Consider the following 21,212-nt stretch of genomic DNA (forward strand, 5'->3'; position numbering starts at 1 on the left):
AAGTTCTAATCTTAACCTTAGCCCTTCATGCAGAGAGACTTTTTAAACCAATTCCCACATTACTCATTATGTGACTGTTGAATAAGAGAAACCCAGCTCTTTTCTTATGCTTTCAACCAGTTATCTTCTTCAAAAATTTGTTTGGATTGTTATACCTTAATCTTGCCTGGCAAGGGACTTATGGGAAGGTTCTTATTGTTTGAAAGTTTGGTGCCAGTATCTGCAAAGAAAGAAGAAAGTAAAGAAGGAAAGGTGTGTTTATCAAACATCCCAATAGTGACGGTGTGTGAAAGCAACTTTTGAAAAAGTTTATCTGTCAGAGTTTAGCCGTATTATTACATTTTATTTTATTCATTGAACATAAATAATGATCAGTGAATCCTTTCTAGATTTTCTAGTTTCCCAAAGTTCCCTGTATTCACATTCTAAGCTGAAAAATGGTATTTTAAGTCACTGCTCTCCACCTTATATTATTTATAATCACCCTCATGACCTCTTCCTTCAAAGAAACGTGATCCTGAGAAGTGTCCTTTGTTTGTCTTTGTGGAATAAGTGATGGGGATGCATCCTGGAGACCTGTGAGATGTTTAAATTGTGGCCTAATGAAACTAGGATGGAGAGTTCTGGAAAGATCTGGAAAGATGGCTGGTAGAGTGTGGCCAGATGTGGGAGAAGAGACACGTACAGAGGGGGGAGAGGAAATTTTCAGAGGGAGAAAATTAAACAAATAATTCAATAAGTTTTGTTGTGTGGTATGGGATGCAAGCCTTTCTCTCCCCCTTTCCTTCACAATCTCTTTGTTAAAGACTGTGTTTTTCATTAGTTTGACTAAGATAGGATTTGCCGTTTTGTTTGGATACTGAGAATGGACCCATGGAAACAGTTACATTTGGGTTATCTCTGACTATCTTTAATGAAGAACATAAATATCGGCCACACTATCTATGCACATGCTATCACCATGCCTTTTTTGTTCTCTGTTCATATATCTAAGTCCTCTTCTTTGAGGTCAATCTCAAATCTCATCTGAAATGTACATTTATTGATAGATTCAACCCATAATGAACTGTCCCTTCTTTGTCCTCCTTAGGCTCTGATTATTTATAAAAACTCATTTTTGAACTTAGAAACTGTCCAATATGATATATTAGTTATTTCATCAGCATCTGTTATATCCTCAACACAGTTATAAGCTTTTGTGGGGCTGGGATCATACATTCTGTAATTTTTCTCAGTACTTACACTTACTTTGATAGAAAGCGCATTCATTCATCTAAACATCATTTATTGAGTGTTAATTAAATGTCTCAACGCAGTAAATATTGTTTGAATGAATGCATGCATGAATGAGGGAGTATGCAATAGGTAGCCTAATGTACCACCCGATGTGAAAAAACCAAAAACATAGACACAAAAGCAAGCCAAAAAGTGGGCCGGGACTTTCTGTAAAATATCCTGCTTTTGTTGGATGAGGCCATGAAAATCAAGATGCTCCTGAAAGGTCTTAAGAGCTGACCAAGAATGGTAAACAATTGAAATTCTCTCAGGCTTATTCAACCCTATCACTGGACACATTTATACCTCTCAGGAATGTTATTAAAAGAAGAGATTAATAAAGCTTTTAGAGATGAGTTGATAAATCTCTAAATATTTAAATCTTCATTTCCTCCTAGGTTTCTCTAATTTGGGTTTCAAAAGATTTCAAGAAACCACAGGATAATTAAAAAATTAGACATTATCTTTCTTACCTTCATGTTTTTTGATGGTAAACACATTTTATTTTCTCCATAGTGCTGCCCAATTTCCACCAGTACAGTTCTTAAGTGAATTTTGCTCTGGATGGTGGGATATATAAGATGTAAATGAATTGTTTGTATATGTTTTAGAATTCTTCAAAAGGGCCTGGCCATGGAAATGCATTGAATATTACTTAAATAAGTAAAGTAACTTCCTCAGAATTATTATTCTATTCTGGTTAGGATACTCTCTGCCCTGGTTTGTTAAAATTTCCCTCTAGAGTGGTTTTAATTTTGTTTCTGGTAGGGTCCTAGGATTTATTGCCACACCCATCCTGCATCTGTTTTTCTTTGAATTACTCTCCTTGCAGTTTCTGATTCCTACAGGGCCTTCCAGGTTAGTGACAAGCTGGCCATCACAACTCTGGGAAGGACAGGCCTACTTTTCAGAGGTGTTGATGTTTTCTGTACCTGAAGGTTTTCAAGAGATATCAGTCTTCCTCACCACCTCCCTTGGCCCTCTTAATGGACTAAGCAGTTCCTCATGAAATTTCTGTAGGATATCTGTACTAACTTCTCAATATTGTTCCATCCTGAGTCTAAATTCCTGGCCTCAAGGTAATGTTAGATTTCTAGCTCCAGCCCCTATTTACATAAGGCCTATACTAAGGAACGGAACCCATAGACATCAGTCTGCTCTTATTTCTCTGGATTTAATTTCTCTGTTACTTTCTGAAACATGCAGGTGTTCCTTTCTTTCTTTTAATCTCAGCTATGTGCTTTTAACTTTTTCAAAATTGACCCAGAATTTACATGTGTCTCCAGTAAGAGTACATTAAATTGAGCTTAGTCTGCTCTTCTACTGGCATATTTGAGATCCAAATAATTTGCTACTTAAGTGGCTTCAGTTACCTGTATATTTCAGGCACCTAAAACTCACCATGTTCCAAATTTCCCCCTTTATTGTTAGTAATTTTCTTGGGAATCTGGATAACATTAGATGGAATAAAGTTAGTGAGTGGCCCAGGATTGCCTGAAATTTTGTTTGTCAGAGTGGCCAGGGAAAGTTAAGCAAAGAAGACAACCAAATGAAAAGCAGAATCACATTATTATGGCTGAGACAAGATTCCACGCAGAGCTCTCTGTAGAACTGGGTTGGGTCATAACTTATGCCAGAGCTCTAGGTGGGGTTGACACCATCTCATGCCAAGCTCTCAGTTCTGGGCTAACGTCATCTCTGGTCCACTCTATGGAGTGGAAACTTTGGAGGAATGGCCAATGTGTTCTGCGGTGTAGGAAGAGGGAAATTGTGAACGTTCCTTTCTAAATTGTGGAGGAACTAACCACTGTAAATGTGCCTTGAACTATGGTGTTTAATTTGACCAGTCAGATCAATGACTTTCCCCTTGAATGAAATGCTGCTACGTATATGAGCAGAAAAACAAAACTGGTATAAGGAATAGATAGCTAATGGGAAGCAGCCGCATAGCACAGGGAGATCAGCTCTGTGCTTTGTGACCACCTAGAGGGGTGAGATAGGGAGCGTGGAAGGGAGGGAGATGCAAGAGGGAAGAGATATGGGGACATATGTATATGTATCACTGATTTACTTTGTTATAAAGCAGAAACTAACACACCATTGTAAAGCAATTATACTCCAATAAGGATGTTAAAAAAAAAAACTAGTATAAGGAGATGGAGAGACTGGGAGTCTTATTTTCCCAGCAATTAACTTTTCCTCGACCATGACCTTCCCTTTGAGTCTCCTAGACCTTGGGGATGATCGCAACCCCTTGGGTTGGGTGTTTGCAACCCCATCTTCACTAGAACCTCTATAGTTAACTTTGATTTTTCCCACTCCGTCTATCCATCCCATGTATGCAGTCAGACATTTGATCTTGGACTTTTACTGACAAAATATCCTTGAATATAACCATTTCTTTTCACTCCCACTGCTACTGCTTTTGTCACTGCCTTAACTAGGGCTTTATCTTTAAGTCCTTTATATAAATATATAAATAAAATATACAAATAAATAAAATATAATATTAATTCTGATGATTTTAAAGTCTTTTCTTGATAAAGACTTTTCCTGATAAAGATACACAATATCTTATATAACTATTTTTGTATTATCTGTTCCTTTCTTAGAATTTTAGTCATATGATTCTATCTCTTGGTATGTCTAGAACTTTTTGATTGAATGCTGACTATTTTATTTGGCTTTTTAAATTTTTCTCAGTGGAAATGTTGTTTTGCTTCAAAATATGTTACTCTACCTGGAAGTAGCAAATCTTCAAATTACAATTTTTTAAAATGCTTTCAAATATCAATACTATAGGTGTCACAAAATCTAGAAAAATGACATTTGAAAATTAACTACTGCCAGATGTGTCTCTATAAAACTTTTTCCCCACTCTTGTAGCTATATATTCTTTAACTGCCTCCTCATATGACAGTTTATGTGTTTTAGAAATAAAATTTTCAGAAATAAACTTTGTAGTTTATAGACATAGATTTCTTTTAACATGGTTGATTAGAGTTTGCTTTTAGTTATTAATAGTTTAGAAAAGTTTATTTCAGCGTCACAATTTATTATTGATAATGTCACATTAATTTTCATTGTTAACTTTGAGAAAACCTCTATGGATTACTTCCTCATAAATATTTACTATTATAAATGCATTACTGATTTCAGTACTGCTATAGGATTGTGCATTACAGGAATTCTGATAAAATACTCATTCACACCATTCCATTACACACATTATTGATGGGGTATATCCTTTTATTTATTTATTTATTTATTTATTTATTTATTTATTTATTTTTGACTGTGTTGTGTCTTCGTCGCTGTGCGCAGGCTTTCTCTAGTTGCAGCGACTGGGGGATACTCTTTGTTGTGGTGTGCAGGCTTCTTATTGCGGTGGCTTCTCTTGTTGCAAAGCACGGGCTCTAGGCACGCGAGCTTCAGTAGTTGTGGCTCACGGGCTCTAGAGCGCAGGCTCCAGAGTTGTGGCACACGGTCTTAGTTGCTCCGCAGCATGTGGGATCTTCCCGGACCAGGGCTCGAACCCGTGTCCCCTGCATTGTCAGGTGGCTTCCTAACCACTGTGCCATCAGGGAAGCCCCTGGAGTATATTTTTTTTTGTTTTTTTGTTTTTGCGGTATGCTGGCCTCTCACTGTTGTGGCCTCTCCCCGTTGCGGGGCACAGGCTCCGGACATGCAGGATCAGTGGCCATGGCTCACGGGCCTAGCCGCTACGCGGCATTTGGGATCTTCCCGGACCGAGGCACAAACCCGTGTCCCCTGCATCGGCAGGTGGACTCTCAACCACTGCACCACCAGGGAAGCCCTGGAGTATATTCTTGACAGCAGGAAATTTCCGTTTTGACTAAGCATTGAAGAAAACTGAATCTTTGACTTATCTTTCACATGCCTGGTGATTGAAATAATTTTCCACAGAATAACTTCTGGTTTTATATTTTTCAGTTCATTTTTTCTTCTTCAAATGCACATGCTTTGAGAGCTGTGAAGTGCAAGACATGGCTATACTGTAAGGTGGTTTTTGTCCTTACACTTCTGTGTCTTGTGCTAGTTAAGTCAGTAGAGTAGTCAGTAAGAGTACTGGAAGTTATTCCTGTAATGGGATATTATACAGTCAGTTACATATGGTGGTGTCTGAAAATCACATAATAGCCTCACTTAAAACATGTCCTTAGCCAGATTTCAAAAAAGCCTGTGACCAATCCAATATGATCCAACATAGCGGACTATGATAGAAGGAAAATTGGCAAAGAAATAGACGCTGGTCTTACCTGATGGAAGTTAAAATATCTCACTTTTGACAATTTTGCAAAAACCTATAATTACATGAACTAATTTCTAGGGTTCTTCGTAGGACCTAAAAAGGAACCCATAGAGTTGTGGAACAACAATAGAAGCTACTGTGATGAGAAGCCCCGGCACCACAACAAAGAGTAGCCCCCACTCGCCGCAACTAGAGAAAGGCTGCACGCAGCACTGAAGACCCAATGCAGCCAAAATAAAAATAAATAAATAAAAATAAATAGATTTATCTTTTAAAAAGTAATACTCAGGTTTGAGTCATGAGAAATTTGATGAGGAGAAATTAGCTAATGTTTTCAGAACTTTTAAAATATCAAACTCAGTCTCTAAGATCTTAGCATTATATACAACATCGGTTACTTATTAGTGGTTTGGGAAGGCCAATTTAAAATTTTCTCATCTTACTGTATTGAAATTCATGGCCCTAATGTTTTCCACGTTGACTATATGAATGATGAAGAAAAGTCAGTCATGTATTTCATTTCCAACTGGACAGAAAACAATATTTTAAAAAGTGTTTGGACTACTGACTTTTGATTTCTTCTAAGGCAAATGGATAGGTAATTTTTATTCCCTGATGAGGAGAAAAATGGTGGAAGAGGGCAGGGTTAAGAATTAAGATTTCAAGAGCATGAGAGGTAGATGGCCAACCAGAGTTCCTAAGGTTCGGTGCCTGTAACTGTTGCTGCCGCTTAAGCCTGCCAAAGCAGTGGTACGGCTGCTGCGCTCGTGTTTGCTCCCTCTAGAAACGTTCTTGCCAGTAGTGGCGGCAGCGGGACTCAATTACCCCCTTTTTTCACTCTCTCCAGAAGCTCCAGATGGCGTCTTCCGTGGGCAACGTGGCCGACAGCACAGAACCAACGAAACGTATGCTTTCCTTCCAAGGGTTAGCTGAGTTGGCACATCGAGAATATCAGGCAGGAGATTTTGAGACAGCTGAGAGACACTGCATGCAGCTCTGGAGACAAGAGCCAGGCAATACTGGTGTACTTTTATTACTTTCATCTATACACTTCCAGTGTCGAAGGCTGGACAGATCTGCCCACTTTAGTACTCTGGCAATTAAACAGAACCCTCTTCTGGCAGAAGCCTATTCGAATTTGGGGAATGTGTACAAGGAAAGAGGGCAGTTGCAGGAAGCAACTGAGCATTACCGGCATGCATTGCATCTCAAACCAGATTTCATCGATGGTTATATTAACCTGGCAGCCGCATTGGTAGCAGCAGGCGACATGGAAGGGGCAGTACAAGCTTACGTCTCTGCTCTTCAGTACAATCCTTATTTGTACTGTGTTCGCAGTGACCTGGGGAACCTGCTCAAAGCCCTGGGTGGCTTAGAAGAAGCCAAGGCATGTTATTTGAAAGCAATTGAGACGCAACCGAACTTTGCAGTAGCTTGGAGTAATCTTGGCTGTGTTTTCAATGCGCAAGGGGAGATTTGGCTTGCAATTCATCACTTTGAAAAGGCTGTCACCCTTGACCCCAATTTTCTGGATGCTTATATCAATTTAGGAAATGTCTTCAATGAGGCACGGATTTTTGACAGAGCTGTGGCAGCTTACCTTCGTGCCCTAAGCTTGAGTCCAAATCATGCAGTGGTACATGGCAACCTGGCTTGTGTATACCATGAGCAAGGCCTGATGGATCTGGCAATAGACACCTACAGGCGAGCTATTGACTTGCAACCACATTTCCCTGATGCTTACTGCAACCTAGGAAACGCTCTCAAAGAGAAGGGCAGTGTTGCTGAAGCAGAAGCTTGTTATCATACAGCTCTCCGGCTGTGTCCCACCCATGCAGACTCTCTGAATAACCTAGCCAATATCAAAGGAGAACAGGGAAACAGTGAAGAGGCAGTTCGCTTGTATCGTAAAGCATTAGAGCTCTGCCCAGACTTTGCTGATGCCCATTCAAATTTAGCAAGTGTATTGAAGCAGCAGGGAAAACTGCATGAAGCTCTGATGCATTATAAGGAGGCTATTCGAATCAGTCCTACCTTTGCTGATGCCTACTGCAATATGGGAAACACCCTACGGGAGATGCAGGATGTTCAGGGAGCCTTGCAGTGTTATACTCATGCCATTCAGATCAGCCCTGCATTTGCGGATGCCCACAGCAATCTGGCTTCCATTCACCACGATTCAGGGAATATTCCAGAAGCAATTGCTTCTTATCGCACTGTTCTGAAGCTTCAACCTGACTTTCCTGACGCTTATTGTAATTTGGCTCATTGCCTGCAGGTTGTCTGTGATTGGACAGACTATGATGAGCGAATGAAGAAGTTGGTCAGCATTGTGGCTGACCAGTTGGAGAAGAATAGGTTGCCTTCTGTGCAGCCTCATCATAGTATGCTCTATCCTCTTTCTCATGGCTTCAGGAAGGCTATTGCTGAGAGGCATGGGAACCTCTGCTTGGCTAATATAAGTGTCCTTCATAAACCACCGTATGAACATCCAAAAGACTTGAAGCTCAGTGATGGTCGACTGCGTGTAGGATACGTGAGTTCTGACTTTGGGAATCATCCTACTTCTCATCTTATGCAGTCTATTCCAGGCATGCACAATCCTGATACATTTGAGATATTCTGTTATGCCCTGAGCCCACATGATGGCACAAACTTCCGAGCGAAGGTGATGGCAGAAGCCAATCATTTCATTGATCTTTCTCAGATTCCATGCAATGGGAAAGCAGCTGATTGCATCCATCAAGATGGTATACACATCCTTGTAAATCTGAATGGTTATACCAGGGGTGCTCGAAATGAACTCTTTGCTCTCAGGCCAGCTCCTATTCAGGCAATGTGGCTGGGGTACCCTGGGACTAGTGGCGCGCTTTTCATGGATTATATCATCACTGATCAGGAAACTTCACCTGCTGAAGTTGCTGAGCAGTATTCTGAGAAACTGGCTTATATGCCCCATACTTTCTTTATTGGTGACCATGCTAATATGTTCCCTCACCTGAAGAAAAAAGCCGTCATCGATTTTAAGTCCAATGGGCACATTTATGACAATCGGATTGTGCTGAATGGCATCGACCTCCAAGCATTTCTTGATAGTCTATCAGATGTGCAAATAGTCAAGATGAAATGTCCTGATGGAGAAGACAACGCAGACAGCAGTAATACAACTCTTAATATGCCTGTCATTCCTATGAATACTGTTGCAGAAGCAGTTATTGAAATGATTAACAGAGGACAAATTCAGATTACAATGAATGGATTCAATATTAGCAATGGACTGGCAACTACCCTGATCAACACTAAGGCTGCCACTGGAGAGGAGGTTCCCCGTACCATTATTGTAACCACACGTTCTCAGTACGGGTTACCGGAAGATGCCATTGTGTACTGTAACTTTAATCAGTTATACAAAATTGACCCATCTACTTTGCAGGTGTGGGCAAATATTCTGAAGCGTGTTCCCAATAGTGTACTGTGGCTGTTGCGTTTTCCAGCAGCAGGAGAAGCTAATATTCAACAGTACGCACAAAATATGGGCCTTCGCCCGAACCGTCTCATTTTTTCCCCTGTTGCTCCTAAAGAGGAACATGTTCGGAGAGGCCAGCTGGCTGATGTGTGCTTGGACACTCCACTCTGTAATGGACACACCACAGGGATGGACGTCCTTTGGGCAGGGACCCCCATGGTGACTATGCCAGGAGAGACTCTTGCTTCCCGAGTTGCAGCTTCCCAGCTCACTTGTTTAGGCTGTCTTGAGCTGATTGCTAAAAATAGACAAGAATATGAAGAGATAGCTGTGAAACTGGGAACTGATGTAGAATACCTGAAGAAAATTCGTGGCAAAGTCTGGAAGCAGAGAACATCTAGCCCTCTGTTCAACACCAAACAATACACGATGGAACTAGAGTGGCTCTATCTACAGATGTGGGAGCATTATGCAGCTGGCAACAAGCCTGATCACATGATTAAGCCTGTTGAAGTCACTGAGTCGGCCTAAATAATGACTGTGTGCCCAGGAGAATTACCCCTGTAGCTGAGCCTCAGCCTTCTGGGGGAAAGGGAACTACTTTTTCAATATCATGTTGCAGATGGGTGACACACAATGATAAGAAATAGCACAGCCAGACTTGCTTCCTGCATGATCATGACAGGGAGAGACACAAGAGATGGGAAACTGCTGTTCCACAAGGAGATTCCATCGAATTTTGCCGCAGCCAGGTGTCTGGAAGGTCTGGAAGGTAAGTCTGGAAGGTCTGATCTCCCTTGGTCTTCCAGGGGATGGATGGTTAGTGTGGAAGGGAGATAGAGATTGCCCAGCCGTTTTGTGATTATCATGGATGGATTGAGTCTTCTGAATTAATTTTTTTCTTTCTATTTTGGGTATTGGAGCTTTTAAAAATGTTTGGTTTCAGGTATTTTTATTCATGTGAAGTGTATATGATTCTCTTGAGATCAGGTGTTAAGCTGAAATATTCCTTGTTTTAGTTTCTGAACTCTACAGATAAATGGGGACTTTGCTGGTGTAGTCTTTTTCTAGGTTTTATAAACCGCTTGAGCCTGTGTCAGTCATTTTAGTGTCTGACATAACGTTTGGAACTCTCAGTGCTTTGTTGGTTTGTAGATGATGGCTTCAATTCTTTTTCTGGTCCGTTTCCTTCTTCCCTTCCCCCCACTTTAAAAATTCTCCTGTAACTTGGCTAACAAAAACCAAGTCTGATTCAAAACCTCCCAGAGTGTTTCTCTTAAACACATCATCTGGTGCCAAATGAAGATTCTTAGGAGTGCTTATTAATTATGAAGGGCACAGTTGTGGTACTGTGACTGATGATAATAATAATGGATTTTTGGCCTAGAGTTTTGTCCTATTTCACCAGTGTTTTCCTGTTGACTGCCCCTCTATGCTGCTTCCAAAAGTGATAGTGTGTGATAAGATGTTTACTTTCATTTCTAAAGTTTGTTTTGTTTTAGGTGAGTCCTGTTCTCCCTTTTTCTTTCAGCAGAAATGAAATTCCAGGTAAGTATAAGTATTCAAATATTTGATCAGTAGTTCACAGTTATCTCCAGTACATTCAATAACTTTCATCAAAAAACATGTTATAGGTAAAAAGCTCTGAAGGACCAGCTATGTATATGATAATTATGTTTCAGGCCTTCTAGGGTATTATATATAATAACTTGTCTTCTGGTCGTGGTCTTGAAGTCTTTATGGATTCAGCCTCAGTAGTAGCGAACTGCACTGCTACTTGGTTTGGAGTACAAATAAGACTTTAACCCTCCTGGAGGTAGAGTTTTTGGTATTGAAAACCATAGGAATGAAATTATTGTATTTCAACAAAGGATCGAGGGCTTGAGGCTTAAACAAGCCAACATATGTGTGGGAAGCAGTCAGCCTTGAGAGCACCTTCGGACATGCCAGGCATGCCGCTGCTGCTCGAAGGGACTGTCCCTACTTGTTCCCCTCCTTGTTCCATTCCATGGGAGATAAATCACCAGGGCCCAGAAATCAGAAAGAAAGTAAAATGAGACAAGCAAAGCTGTCTCCCCCTGCACATGCAGGTTATTTTGGATGATTCTGGGTTTATGGGTTTTCTCCCAGGGAAGTTAACCTTGAGCCGAGACAGTCATTAGATAATGTAAACCACCGTCTGGCAACCTTCCCTTTTCTAGTCTATATAATCTGTACCTGTAGCATAATAAAACTTACCTTGCAACCATCAGTTGTCTTGGTCCTTCTGACCCCATTCGTTGGTGCTACTTCAGTTCCTTACCCCGTCCCTTCTGACCCTGGGCGGTGAAATCCTCTTTCTGAGGCTGGTCCATGGCAAGTGGCGCCCGAACAGGGACCTGAAGCGTGAAGGCAATTAAAAGGAAAAGAAAGTGCAGGTAAGAGAACCCTTATGCAAAATATGTGTGGCCACGAGTAAAAGTGAAACTAATAGAGGCATAAGGCAACAGTCAGAAGTAAAAGAAGATGGGGCAAAAGGGCTCAAAGGAGCGTGAATTATTTGCTCAGGTTTTACTTTCCATGCTTATAGCTCGGGGTAATAAAGTTTCTACCTCACAGTTGACTGAATTTTGGCAGCATATCCATGATGTATCTCCCTGGTTTCCTGATGGCGGCTCTGTGACACAGAAATCTGGCAGAAAGTTGGAGAAGATTTAAAAAATTATGATGAGTCTCGAGGGCCTACTCATACTGCTGTTGTTACATTTAGTTTGTGGAATCTGATAAAAATATGTTTAGGTTCTTCTCATGATAGTGTTGATTTGAATGTAAAGTCAGAAAAACATAAGCCTCTGACAGAAGACAAGACTGTATTATCAGCTACTGTGTCGCCACTTCCTAAACCAAAAGAGCTAATTAATTTAAATATTTCAGATGAAGAGGAACATTTTGACTTAACCGACGAGGCTTTTAAACATAAAAGAGAGAGAAAAAAAAACATAAAAGAGAGAATCACCCTGAGGATGATTTTCTAATGGCTATGATAGATAAGTCAGTGAAAAAGCTGCAAATTAGTAAGGACTGTCTTCCTCAAAAATCTAAATCTGTAAAAATGCTCAGTCTCTTGCAACGTGCTGTATAAGCAGCAATAAAACGAGGAGAAGATCCTATTTTCTGTTGTCCTGTCATAGAAAGACCTGATCCTAATAATCCTCAACAGGCTATTAGGGAGCATCAGGCTCTTCTTTTTAAAGTTTTGAAAGATTTAAAATCTGCTTGTGCTCAGTATGGGCCCACTGCTCCTTTTACTACTGCTATGGTTGACACTATTGCAGGAGAAGCTCTTTCCCCCGCTGATTGGAAGTCTATTGCACGAGCTTGTTTAAATGGTGGAGATTATTTAATATGGAAGTTTGATTTTTATGAACGGGCTGCTGAACAAGCAGAAAAGAATGCTACCCATGATATTCCAGTGGATTATCATACGCTGATTGGGGAAGGACCATATATTTCTTTACAAGATCAATTAACTTATACCTTTGTTGCTTATCCTCAAATAAATCATTTGGCATTACAAGCCTGGAGGAAATTACCTTCTACACACAAAACTGAGGATCTTTCAAAAATGAGACAGGGACCTGATGAACCATATGCTGATTTTGTAGATAGATTGTTACAGGCGTTGGGGAGACTCATTGTGGAGATAGATTGTTACAGGCGGTGGGGAGACTCATTGTGGATGGACTCTCTGGTACAATTGTAGTTAAGCAACTTGCTTTTGAAAATGCTAATAATGCATGTCAGGCTGCGATTCGACCTTGGAGAAAACGGGGAACACTGGAGGGTTATATTTGCCTTTGTGCAGACCTTGGGCCTGCTTATATACAGGGTGCTGCTAGGGCTGCAGCATTAACTAAAGTGGGGTTTAAAAACAATCAAAAGAGAACAAAGACTAGTTTTCAATGCGGAAAGGCAGGTCATTTTGCTGGAGAATGTGGATCTTTTCATTGTAACCCTGCTCCTTCCTTCCCTACTCAAAAACCTCCAGATGGTCCGAAAATCCCTGGTTTATGCCCTAAATGCAATAGGGGAAAACGTTGGGCACGAGATTGTCGCTCAGTGGCCCACGGGGATGGGACACCACTGTCGGGAAACTCCTCCCGGGGCCTTCCCCGGCCCCAACAAATAGTAGGGGCAACGTCTGTGTATCCTCCTCAAACTATCAATCAGACATTAACCAAAAACAAAAACATACAATATCTTTGCTCTCCAGAGCAACAGCAGGAAGCACAGGACTGGACCTCAGTACCTCCGCCCGATATGTATTAACTCCTGCAATGGGTCCTCAGGCCCTCTCTATGGGCATCTATGGACCTTTACCCAAGGGTTTGATTGGACTATTATTGGGAAGAAGTAGTGTCGCCATGAAGGGTTTAACTATTATGCCAGGACTCATAGACTCTGAGTACGAAGGAGAAATAAAAATCATGGCACAAACTATTAAAAATATAATAACGATTTCTCCTGGTGATAAAATTGCACAATTGCTACTTTTGCCCTTTGTACCTCATGGACAAATTTTACAACATCAAAAGAGAGAAACAAAGGCTTTTGGATCATCTAGTGCTGCCTACTGGATTCAGAAGATAGGGAAAGAATGTCCAGAAATGAAATGAGCCATGAATGGAAAGGTTTTTTCAGGTTGTTAGACACTGGAGCTGATGTCTCTGTTATGACGCAGATGCACTGGCCTAAACATTGGCCCGTTAGTCCTATTATTACAGAACTTCAAGGAATAGGACAGAGTTCTCCTATGCAAAGTAGTCAGTTATTATTATGGCAAGATAGTGAAGGCCATTCAGGATACTTCCAGCCTTATGTTTTGCCTGGGCTGCCTTTAAACCTCTTGGGCCAAGATATATTAAAGGAAATGGGAGTATTACTTTATAGTCCAAATTCTCATGTCTCTAATATGGTGTTGGATCAAGGATTTCTTCCCACAAAAGGGCTGGGAACAAATCAAAAAGGAACTGTCTATCCTATTGATGTGAAAATAAAAAGTGATAGACAAGGTTTGGGTTTTTCTTAGGGGCCTTGGATTCTCCTCCACTCACTGCTGGTCCAATTACTTGGCTGAGTGATGACCCTGTATGGGTGGACCAATGGCCCCTCACAAAGGAGAAATTAGAAGCTGCAGAACAATTAGTACTGGAACAATTAGGGCATTTAGAAATTTGCAATAGTCCTTGGAATACTCCTATTTTTATTATCAAGAAAAAGTCTGGAAAATAGAGGTTATTACAGGGTCTAAGAGCTGTTAATAAAACTATGCTAATAATGGGAGCTCTTCAACTAGGCCTACCCTCTCCAACAGCCATACCACACAATTATCATCTTTTAGTTATAGATTTAAAGAGTGTTTTTTCACTATTCCTTTGTTTCCTGAAGATAGAAAACATTTTGCTTTTAGCTTGCCTTCCTTAAATTTTAAGGAACCCATGAGGAGATTTCAATGGAAAGTATTGCCTCAGGGCATGGCAAATAGTCCTACATTATGACAAATATATGTGGCTCAGGCCTTAACTCCTGTGAGAAAAAGGTTTCCAATGTTATATCTCATACATTATATGGATGATATACTTTTAGCCACTGATAATATTTCTTGATTAGAGACTGCTTCCCAATTTTTACAACAATCCTTACAATCATTTGGCCTGGTCATTGCCTCAGAAAAAATTCAAAGACAATCTCCATTTTTCTATTTGGGAAAATATATTGATAACTCTACCATTAGGCCTCAAAAACTGCAAATTCGAGTTGATAATTGAAAAACATTAAATGATTTTCAAAAATTACTTGGAGATATTAATTGGCTAAGGCCTTCCTTAGAACTTACTACTGCTCAGTTAGAGCCTTTATTTGATATTCTTAAAGGTGACTCAGATCCTTCTACTTCACGATCTATGACTCCAGAGGATTTCAAGCTTTCCAAATAGTTAATAGAGCTATCAGCTCTGCACAATTAACTCAAATACATACTCACCTGCCCATGTCTTTAGTTGTTTGTCCAACACCTCATGTGCCTACTGCCATCTTATGGCAAACTGTTGGAATTATTGAATGGATTCGTATGAAAACTACATCCTCTAAAGTTATTAACCCTTATTATGAACTTATTATTAAGTTAATAATGCAAGGTAGAACTAGATGCTTACAACTTATAGGTATAGAACCTTCTCAAATTATTATCCCTTATTCAGTTAGTCAACAGAATTGGCTTTTTCAACATAGTAATGAATGGGGTCTTGTTCTTGCAGGATTTTCAGGTACCTTGGAATGCCATTAGCCTGCTGATAAATTGATCCAATTCAGCAAACTTAACTCTTATATCTTTCCTTCTATAATTAGGCAACAGCCTATTCCTCATGTACCTTTGGTTTTTACAGACGGTTCTTCTTCAGGAGTGGCTACTGTAATCATTGACGACGGAACAAAACTCATTAAACAAACTTCCTTGACTTCAGCTCAACGTGTTGAACTGTATGCTGTCATTATGGCTTTTAAACATTTGCCTTCTATATCTTTTCATTTGTTTTCTGATAGTAAATATCTTATTAGCTTATTATTTCTTCTGGAGACTGCAACCAGAGGATATACTAATGACCCTGAATTATCATCCTCTTTTCGTTTACTTCAACAGCTTATTCGTTCCCACGATGGTCCTGTTGCAGCTCTGCATATCGTGCTCATTCTAACTTGTCTGGTCCATTGTCTAAAATGAATGCGACTGCAGATGTTTTAACTCGATCTAAACGTGATCTTTATCCTGTGCATTTTCCTCCCAAAAATAAAGTTAAAGTTACTCTTCCTCCTCAATCTCTTTTCCCTAAAGCAGGACATATCCCAATTTACCGTCCTCCTCCTTTCCGTTCGTCATGCTGTCAAGAATGGCTAAGGTATTGCATTCATTATCTTCATACTGTTGATACTCATGGTCCACGTCCTGGACACCCTCATATTATGGTAAGTTATGATCAAACTGCTTCACAAGCAGCACAGCAATCGCATGCTTTACACCATCAGTCGGCGGCTACATTACACAAACAATTTTCCCTTCCTCGTGGAGCCGCCCGACAAATTGTTAAGCAATGCCCACAGTGCTTACCTCACCTTCCTGTTCCACATTATGGTGTTAATCCTCGTGGATTATTACCTAGTCATTTATGGCAAATGGATGTTACTCATATCCCGTCTTTTGGGAAATTACAGTTTGTTCATGTCACTATTGATACTTATTCTGGTTTCCTCTGTGCTACAGCACAGACCCGAGAAGCTACTAAACATGTTATCACTCATTTATCACACTGTTTTGCTTTCATGAACCTTCCCAAAATTATTAAAACAGATAATGGGCCCACTCACACTAGTGTTGCTTTTGCAACATTTTGTAATTCATTACAAATTACCAATATTACAGGCATTCCATGTAACCCTCAAGGACAAGGTATTATACAACGTGCAAATAGACCTTTAAAGCTAACTATTGAAAAAATAAAAATGGGGGAATTATATAGAACACACTACATAACCTTATAAATCATGCTCTGTTTATTTTAAATTTTCTCACTGTTGACAGGGGAAAGGTTGGTGGCTGAGCCAAGATTGGCCTTTCAATCTCTGGAGGTCCTCGGGAAAGATCCGCTAACCAGCACTTGGCGTGGTCCTGATCCTGTGTTGATTTGGGGACGTGGCCACGTGTGTATATTTCCCAGATCAGCTCCTGGACCTCTCTGGCTTCCTGAGCGCTTGCTTAGTCAAGCAAACAGATGGCTCGCCACAGCTCACAACTAGTTCAGAAGATGAAGAAGCTCTGCATCTCTCCCGAAAATTTGACAGTGTTGATTCAGAAAAAGAAGAAGAAGAGGAGACCACTTGCCAGGACGACTCAAAGGAGTGATGTTCCAACTTGGGGACAAATTAAACAATTGGTTTCACGAGCTCAAGAGTTAGTGAAACAACAGAATAATCCTGTTACACCTGTGACTTTATTTTTGGCTATGTTGGCAACCATTTCATGTGTTCCCTCTGTTAATGCCGCAACTTACTGGGCCTATGTACCTGATCCTCCACTATTAAAACCCATATCTTGGTCTGAAGCAGAGTTTCCTGTATTTTACAATGATACTCTTTATGGGCCTCTTATTGGGAATATAAAACAAATCAATATGTCTGTAAATTATACTAACTGGTTTAGTACCTATCCTGTCTGTCTTAGCCCATTGAATCTGGAAACTGGATGTTTAAAGGCTATTAGTTATGAGCATACAGATGTTTATGAGGGAACGGATCAATCAATTAGTTTGTCAGGCTCTCCAGGCATCCTTCGTTTTACAGGAACCAACATTACTCTTACATGCCCGGCTACCAGCCGACGAGAGGATCTTAAGGATACCATCATTTGCTATAAAAATGGGCAACCTATTAATATTAGAGGTCGAATCTCATACGCCTCACCACTTAGGGATTCCGCTATTACTATAGCCAAGGTTACAGGTGAAGATTCAGGAAATTATTTGTGTATGAAGCGTTTACTTGGAGGACAAGGGATACTTATGGCTGGACATATGGTTACTATTCTTAAGAGAAAATCAAAAAATCAATTTCCTCCTTTTATGACCATTAACTTTCCTGGATCCAATTTTGAATGTTGCAATGCATCTTGGAATAATAACCAAATATGGTGTACTGTAGATTATACCAAGGGGTAAATTCTTATCTCTTCTATTCCCGTCATAGATAGGTTTATCGCATTTCAAAAGAACTGGGATATATGGAAACTAGCTCTAACTTATTCCAATACACCTGTTATAACTTGTGTTGCTCCTCCATATACACTTTTTTTTTTTTTTTTTTGTGGTACGCAGACCTCTCACTGCCGCGGCCTCTCCCGCTGCGGAGCACAGGCTCCGGACGCGCAGGCTCAGTGGCTATGGCTCACGGGCCCAGCCGCTCCGCGGCACGCGGGATCCTCCCAGACCGGGGCACGAACCCATGTCCCCTACATCGGCAGGTGGACTCCCAACCACTGTGCCACCAGGGAAGCCCCATATACACTTTTGATTGGTTCTATTAACATTAGTAATTCTTCCAAAGGAGGATATAGTATTAGCTGTGTTCATTGTATTTTTACAGTTGTATGTTCCCTTCTGCAGGGACACAATCTGTGCTTATACTAAAGTAACCCATATATGTTATGGCGCCTGTACATCTGAGAGAACCTTGGTATGAAGATACTGGAGTACAGGCATGGGTGGAACTCTCTAAAGCCTTGCAGAGAAGGAGACGCTTTATTGGGTGGCTAATAGTAAGTTGACTTGCCTTGGCTGCTCTGTCTGCTACCGCGGCTACTGCCCGTCTTGCTCTTTCACAGAGTATTCATCATGCTCACTTTGCTAATCAATTATCTCAAAATACCAGTCTTGCTTTATCTTTACAAAGTCACATAGATTTACAGATGAATAACAAGTTAGGTGAATTTAAAAACGCAATTTGGGGGATTGGAGATCAGATGGCAGCATTAAAATTGAGGATGCGTTTAGCTTGTCATGAAAAGTATACGTGAATTTGTGTTACTCCTTACAAGTACAATGACTGTATTTGGGAATGAGAAAAAGTAAAAATGCATCTGCTGAGCGTTTGGTCAGATAATAATATTAGTCTTGATCTTAAGAAATTAAATGCTGAAATTCAGGATATACAAAATGCACATCTTGATGATATTTCGCAAGAAGATGTAATTAAAACTTTACTGGACCATTTAAAGTGGTTAAACCCTCAGTCGTGGATCACTGGAGGGTTGTCAGGATTTATTACCCTGGCCATAATTTGCCTATTATTGATAATAATCTTCTCATGTCTGTTTCGTATCCTCATGCAACAATATACTACTCTCGGCACTACGCTTCATGGAATTATTTTGCAGCAAAAATTAAAAAATAGAAAAGGGGGAACTGAGGGAAACAGTCAGCCTTGAGATCAGGCTACGGACATGCCAGGCATGCCGCCGCTGCTCGAAGGGACTGTCCCTACTTGTTCCCCTCCTTGTTCCATTCCATGGGAGATAAATCACCAGGGCCCAGAAATCAGAAAGAATGTAAAACGAGACAAGCAAAGCTGTCTCCCCCCTGCACATGCAGGTTATTTTGGATGATTCTGGGCTTATGGGTTTTCTCCCAGGGAAGTTAACCTTGAGCCGAGACAGTCTATAGATAATGTAAACCACCATCTGGCAACCTTCCATTTCTAGTCTATATAATCTGCAACCGGAGCATAATAAAACTTGCCTTGCAACCATCAGTTGTCTTGGTCCTTCTGACCGCATTCGTCGGTGCTACTTCGGTTCCTTACCCCGTCCCTCCTGACCCTGGGCGGTGAAGTCCTCTTTCTCCGGCTGCTCCGCGGCACATCTGAATAGACGTTTGTGTCTTGCTGTCCTGCACACGTGCCGTCTAGTGACAGGTATTGTGTCTGCTGGTGGTGGTGTACATTGTGTCTTTCCGAAGCGCTGAGGCAGGACACCTGTTCTGTAGCTGCAGCTGATGCCTGAAGGTATCCTAGCTGACAAATTATTGATGAATGAGAACTTGAATTTCTAAAGATTAGTACTGTTAACCAGAATCTGAGCAAGGAGTCTCAAATGTAATTCTTAGCCAGAATTACATGTTAATGAACCATTTAACAGTGTAAATCGAGGAACATCAGTGTAGGGATTTCTTTTCATTTATTTTTTACCTGTTTGAAATATCAGTTAAAGGTTGGCAGCTTGGTTGCGGACGAACGGTCGTTTGAAGTTCACCAAACTACTTAATGTGGAATAGGATAACAGACTTCCAACGCCCTCAAGGCTGTGACCTTGCAGCCATTTTACACAGCACGTCATCATCCTATAGGGATGAACCTTTCCCTGGCCCGAAAAGTAGCCGCTCTGTTGAAGCTTTGCTTATTGGAACAGGCTTTTGTTTCCAGGTTACATGTCTGTGGAAGACTTAATTCTGAATAGAGATATAGATATTACTGGAAACTAATTGTTTTTCTATTATACTCTGCTTTATCAAAAAAGTAAAACATTTAAATTGTGCTACAAATATTCAGATGTTGTCTTGCAATCTTTAAACAATAAATGAATGATTTGCCCTTAAAAAAAAGAATTAAGCAGTTAAGCTGTTGGTCCCACATCAGACAAATCATCCTTATACCTCCTGTCAATATTTATTGTTAACAGAGACTGTTATTTTATGAATCCTTATGATCCCGTGATTCTTTCTTTCACGTTTCAGGGCACAGCAGGTGAGAGAGTGGATTTGTTAAACTGGGTGGGTTTATCCTTCTTTTATGCGTTCATGCAATTTTATGTTCATTTACTTACTATACACATATGGCAATAGAAGCTGCTAAAGCAATCATTGCTATTGTGCAAAACAACAAGGCACAGAAGCAGATGTCTTATTTCCGAGATTTCTCCCCCCTGGATTATTGTGATTAAAGATACTTTCCCGCAATTTCCTGGAGAGGACAAGGGGCTACTCGCTGGAGGTTTTTTAATGACTTGGAGAAAGGCTCAAATATGCCCCCATTATGGTAATCCACCCCAGGGGCAAACCACACAAGAATATTATGAATTTATTTTATTTTTCTATCCTTGCAAAGGTAATACTCAGCTCATTAGAATATGAAAACTATACTGTCAAATTTCAGAATTACATGGATGAAGAAAATCACCAAAGTGGCATCATATCATGTGTGTTTATAGTTGTATTGACTCTATTAACTATGTTGTGTTAACAATGTATTGTGTATATTGAAAAGGCAAAATGCTGTACCTTATTTCAGAGAAAATAATTATGTTGGCAAACCCCAAATTGTACATTGTAGACGGGTCCTAGGAAAAGAAGATTTAATTCATAGTGGACAAGAGGTTAGCTTCTGTTTTCAGCCATGTGCTATTTCAAGAATTAAACATCATGAATAATACAGGATATAAGAGGACTAGTCTAAAGACGGAAAAGCACATTTTGATTAGGAAAGAGAATTTAAAGGGCCTCCCTGGTGGCGCAGTGGTTGAGAGTCCACCTGCCGATGCAGGGGATACGGGTTCGTGCCCCGGTCTGGGAGGATCCCATATGCCGCGGAGCGGCTGGGCCCGTGAGCCATGGCCGCTGG

General features: G+C 40.5%; 1 protein-coding gene across 1 annotated transcript; it reads left to right on the forward strand.

Annotated features, from left to right (window-relative positions):
• The first annotated feature begins 6,359 nt into the window (after positions 1-6,359).
• LOC309797737 (UDP-N-acetylglucosamine--peptide N-acetylglucosaminyltransferase 110 kDa subunit-like) lies at positions 6,360-10,140 on the forward strand. Its single transcript, XM_082646170.1, has one exon. It carries the CDS (start codon positions 6,405-6,407, stop codon positions 9,543-9,545), a length of 3,141 nt encoding a protein of 1,046 aa, XP_082502296.1. The 5' UTR covers positions 6,360-6,404; the 3' UTR covers positions 9,546-10,140.
• Positions 10,141-21,212: the final 11,072 nt, after the last annotated feature.

Source organism: Mesoplodon mirus (genome assembly GCF_964341445.2).
Source record: "Mesoplodon mirus genome assembly, contig: HAP1_SCAFFOLD_929, whole genome shotgun sequence".
Taxonomy (NCBI): Eukaryota; Metazoa; Chordata; class Mammalia; order Artiodactyla; family Ziphiidae; genus Mesoplodon; species Mesoplodon mirus.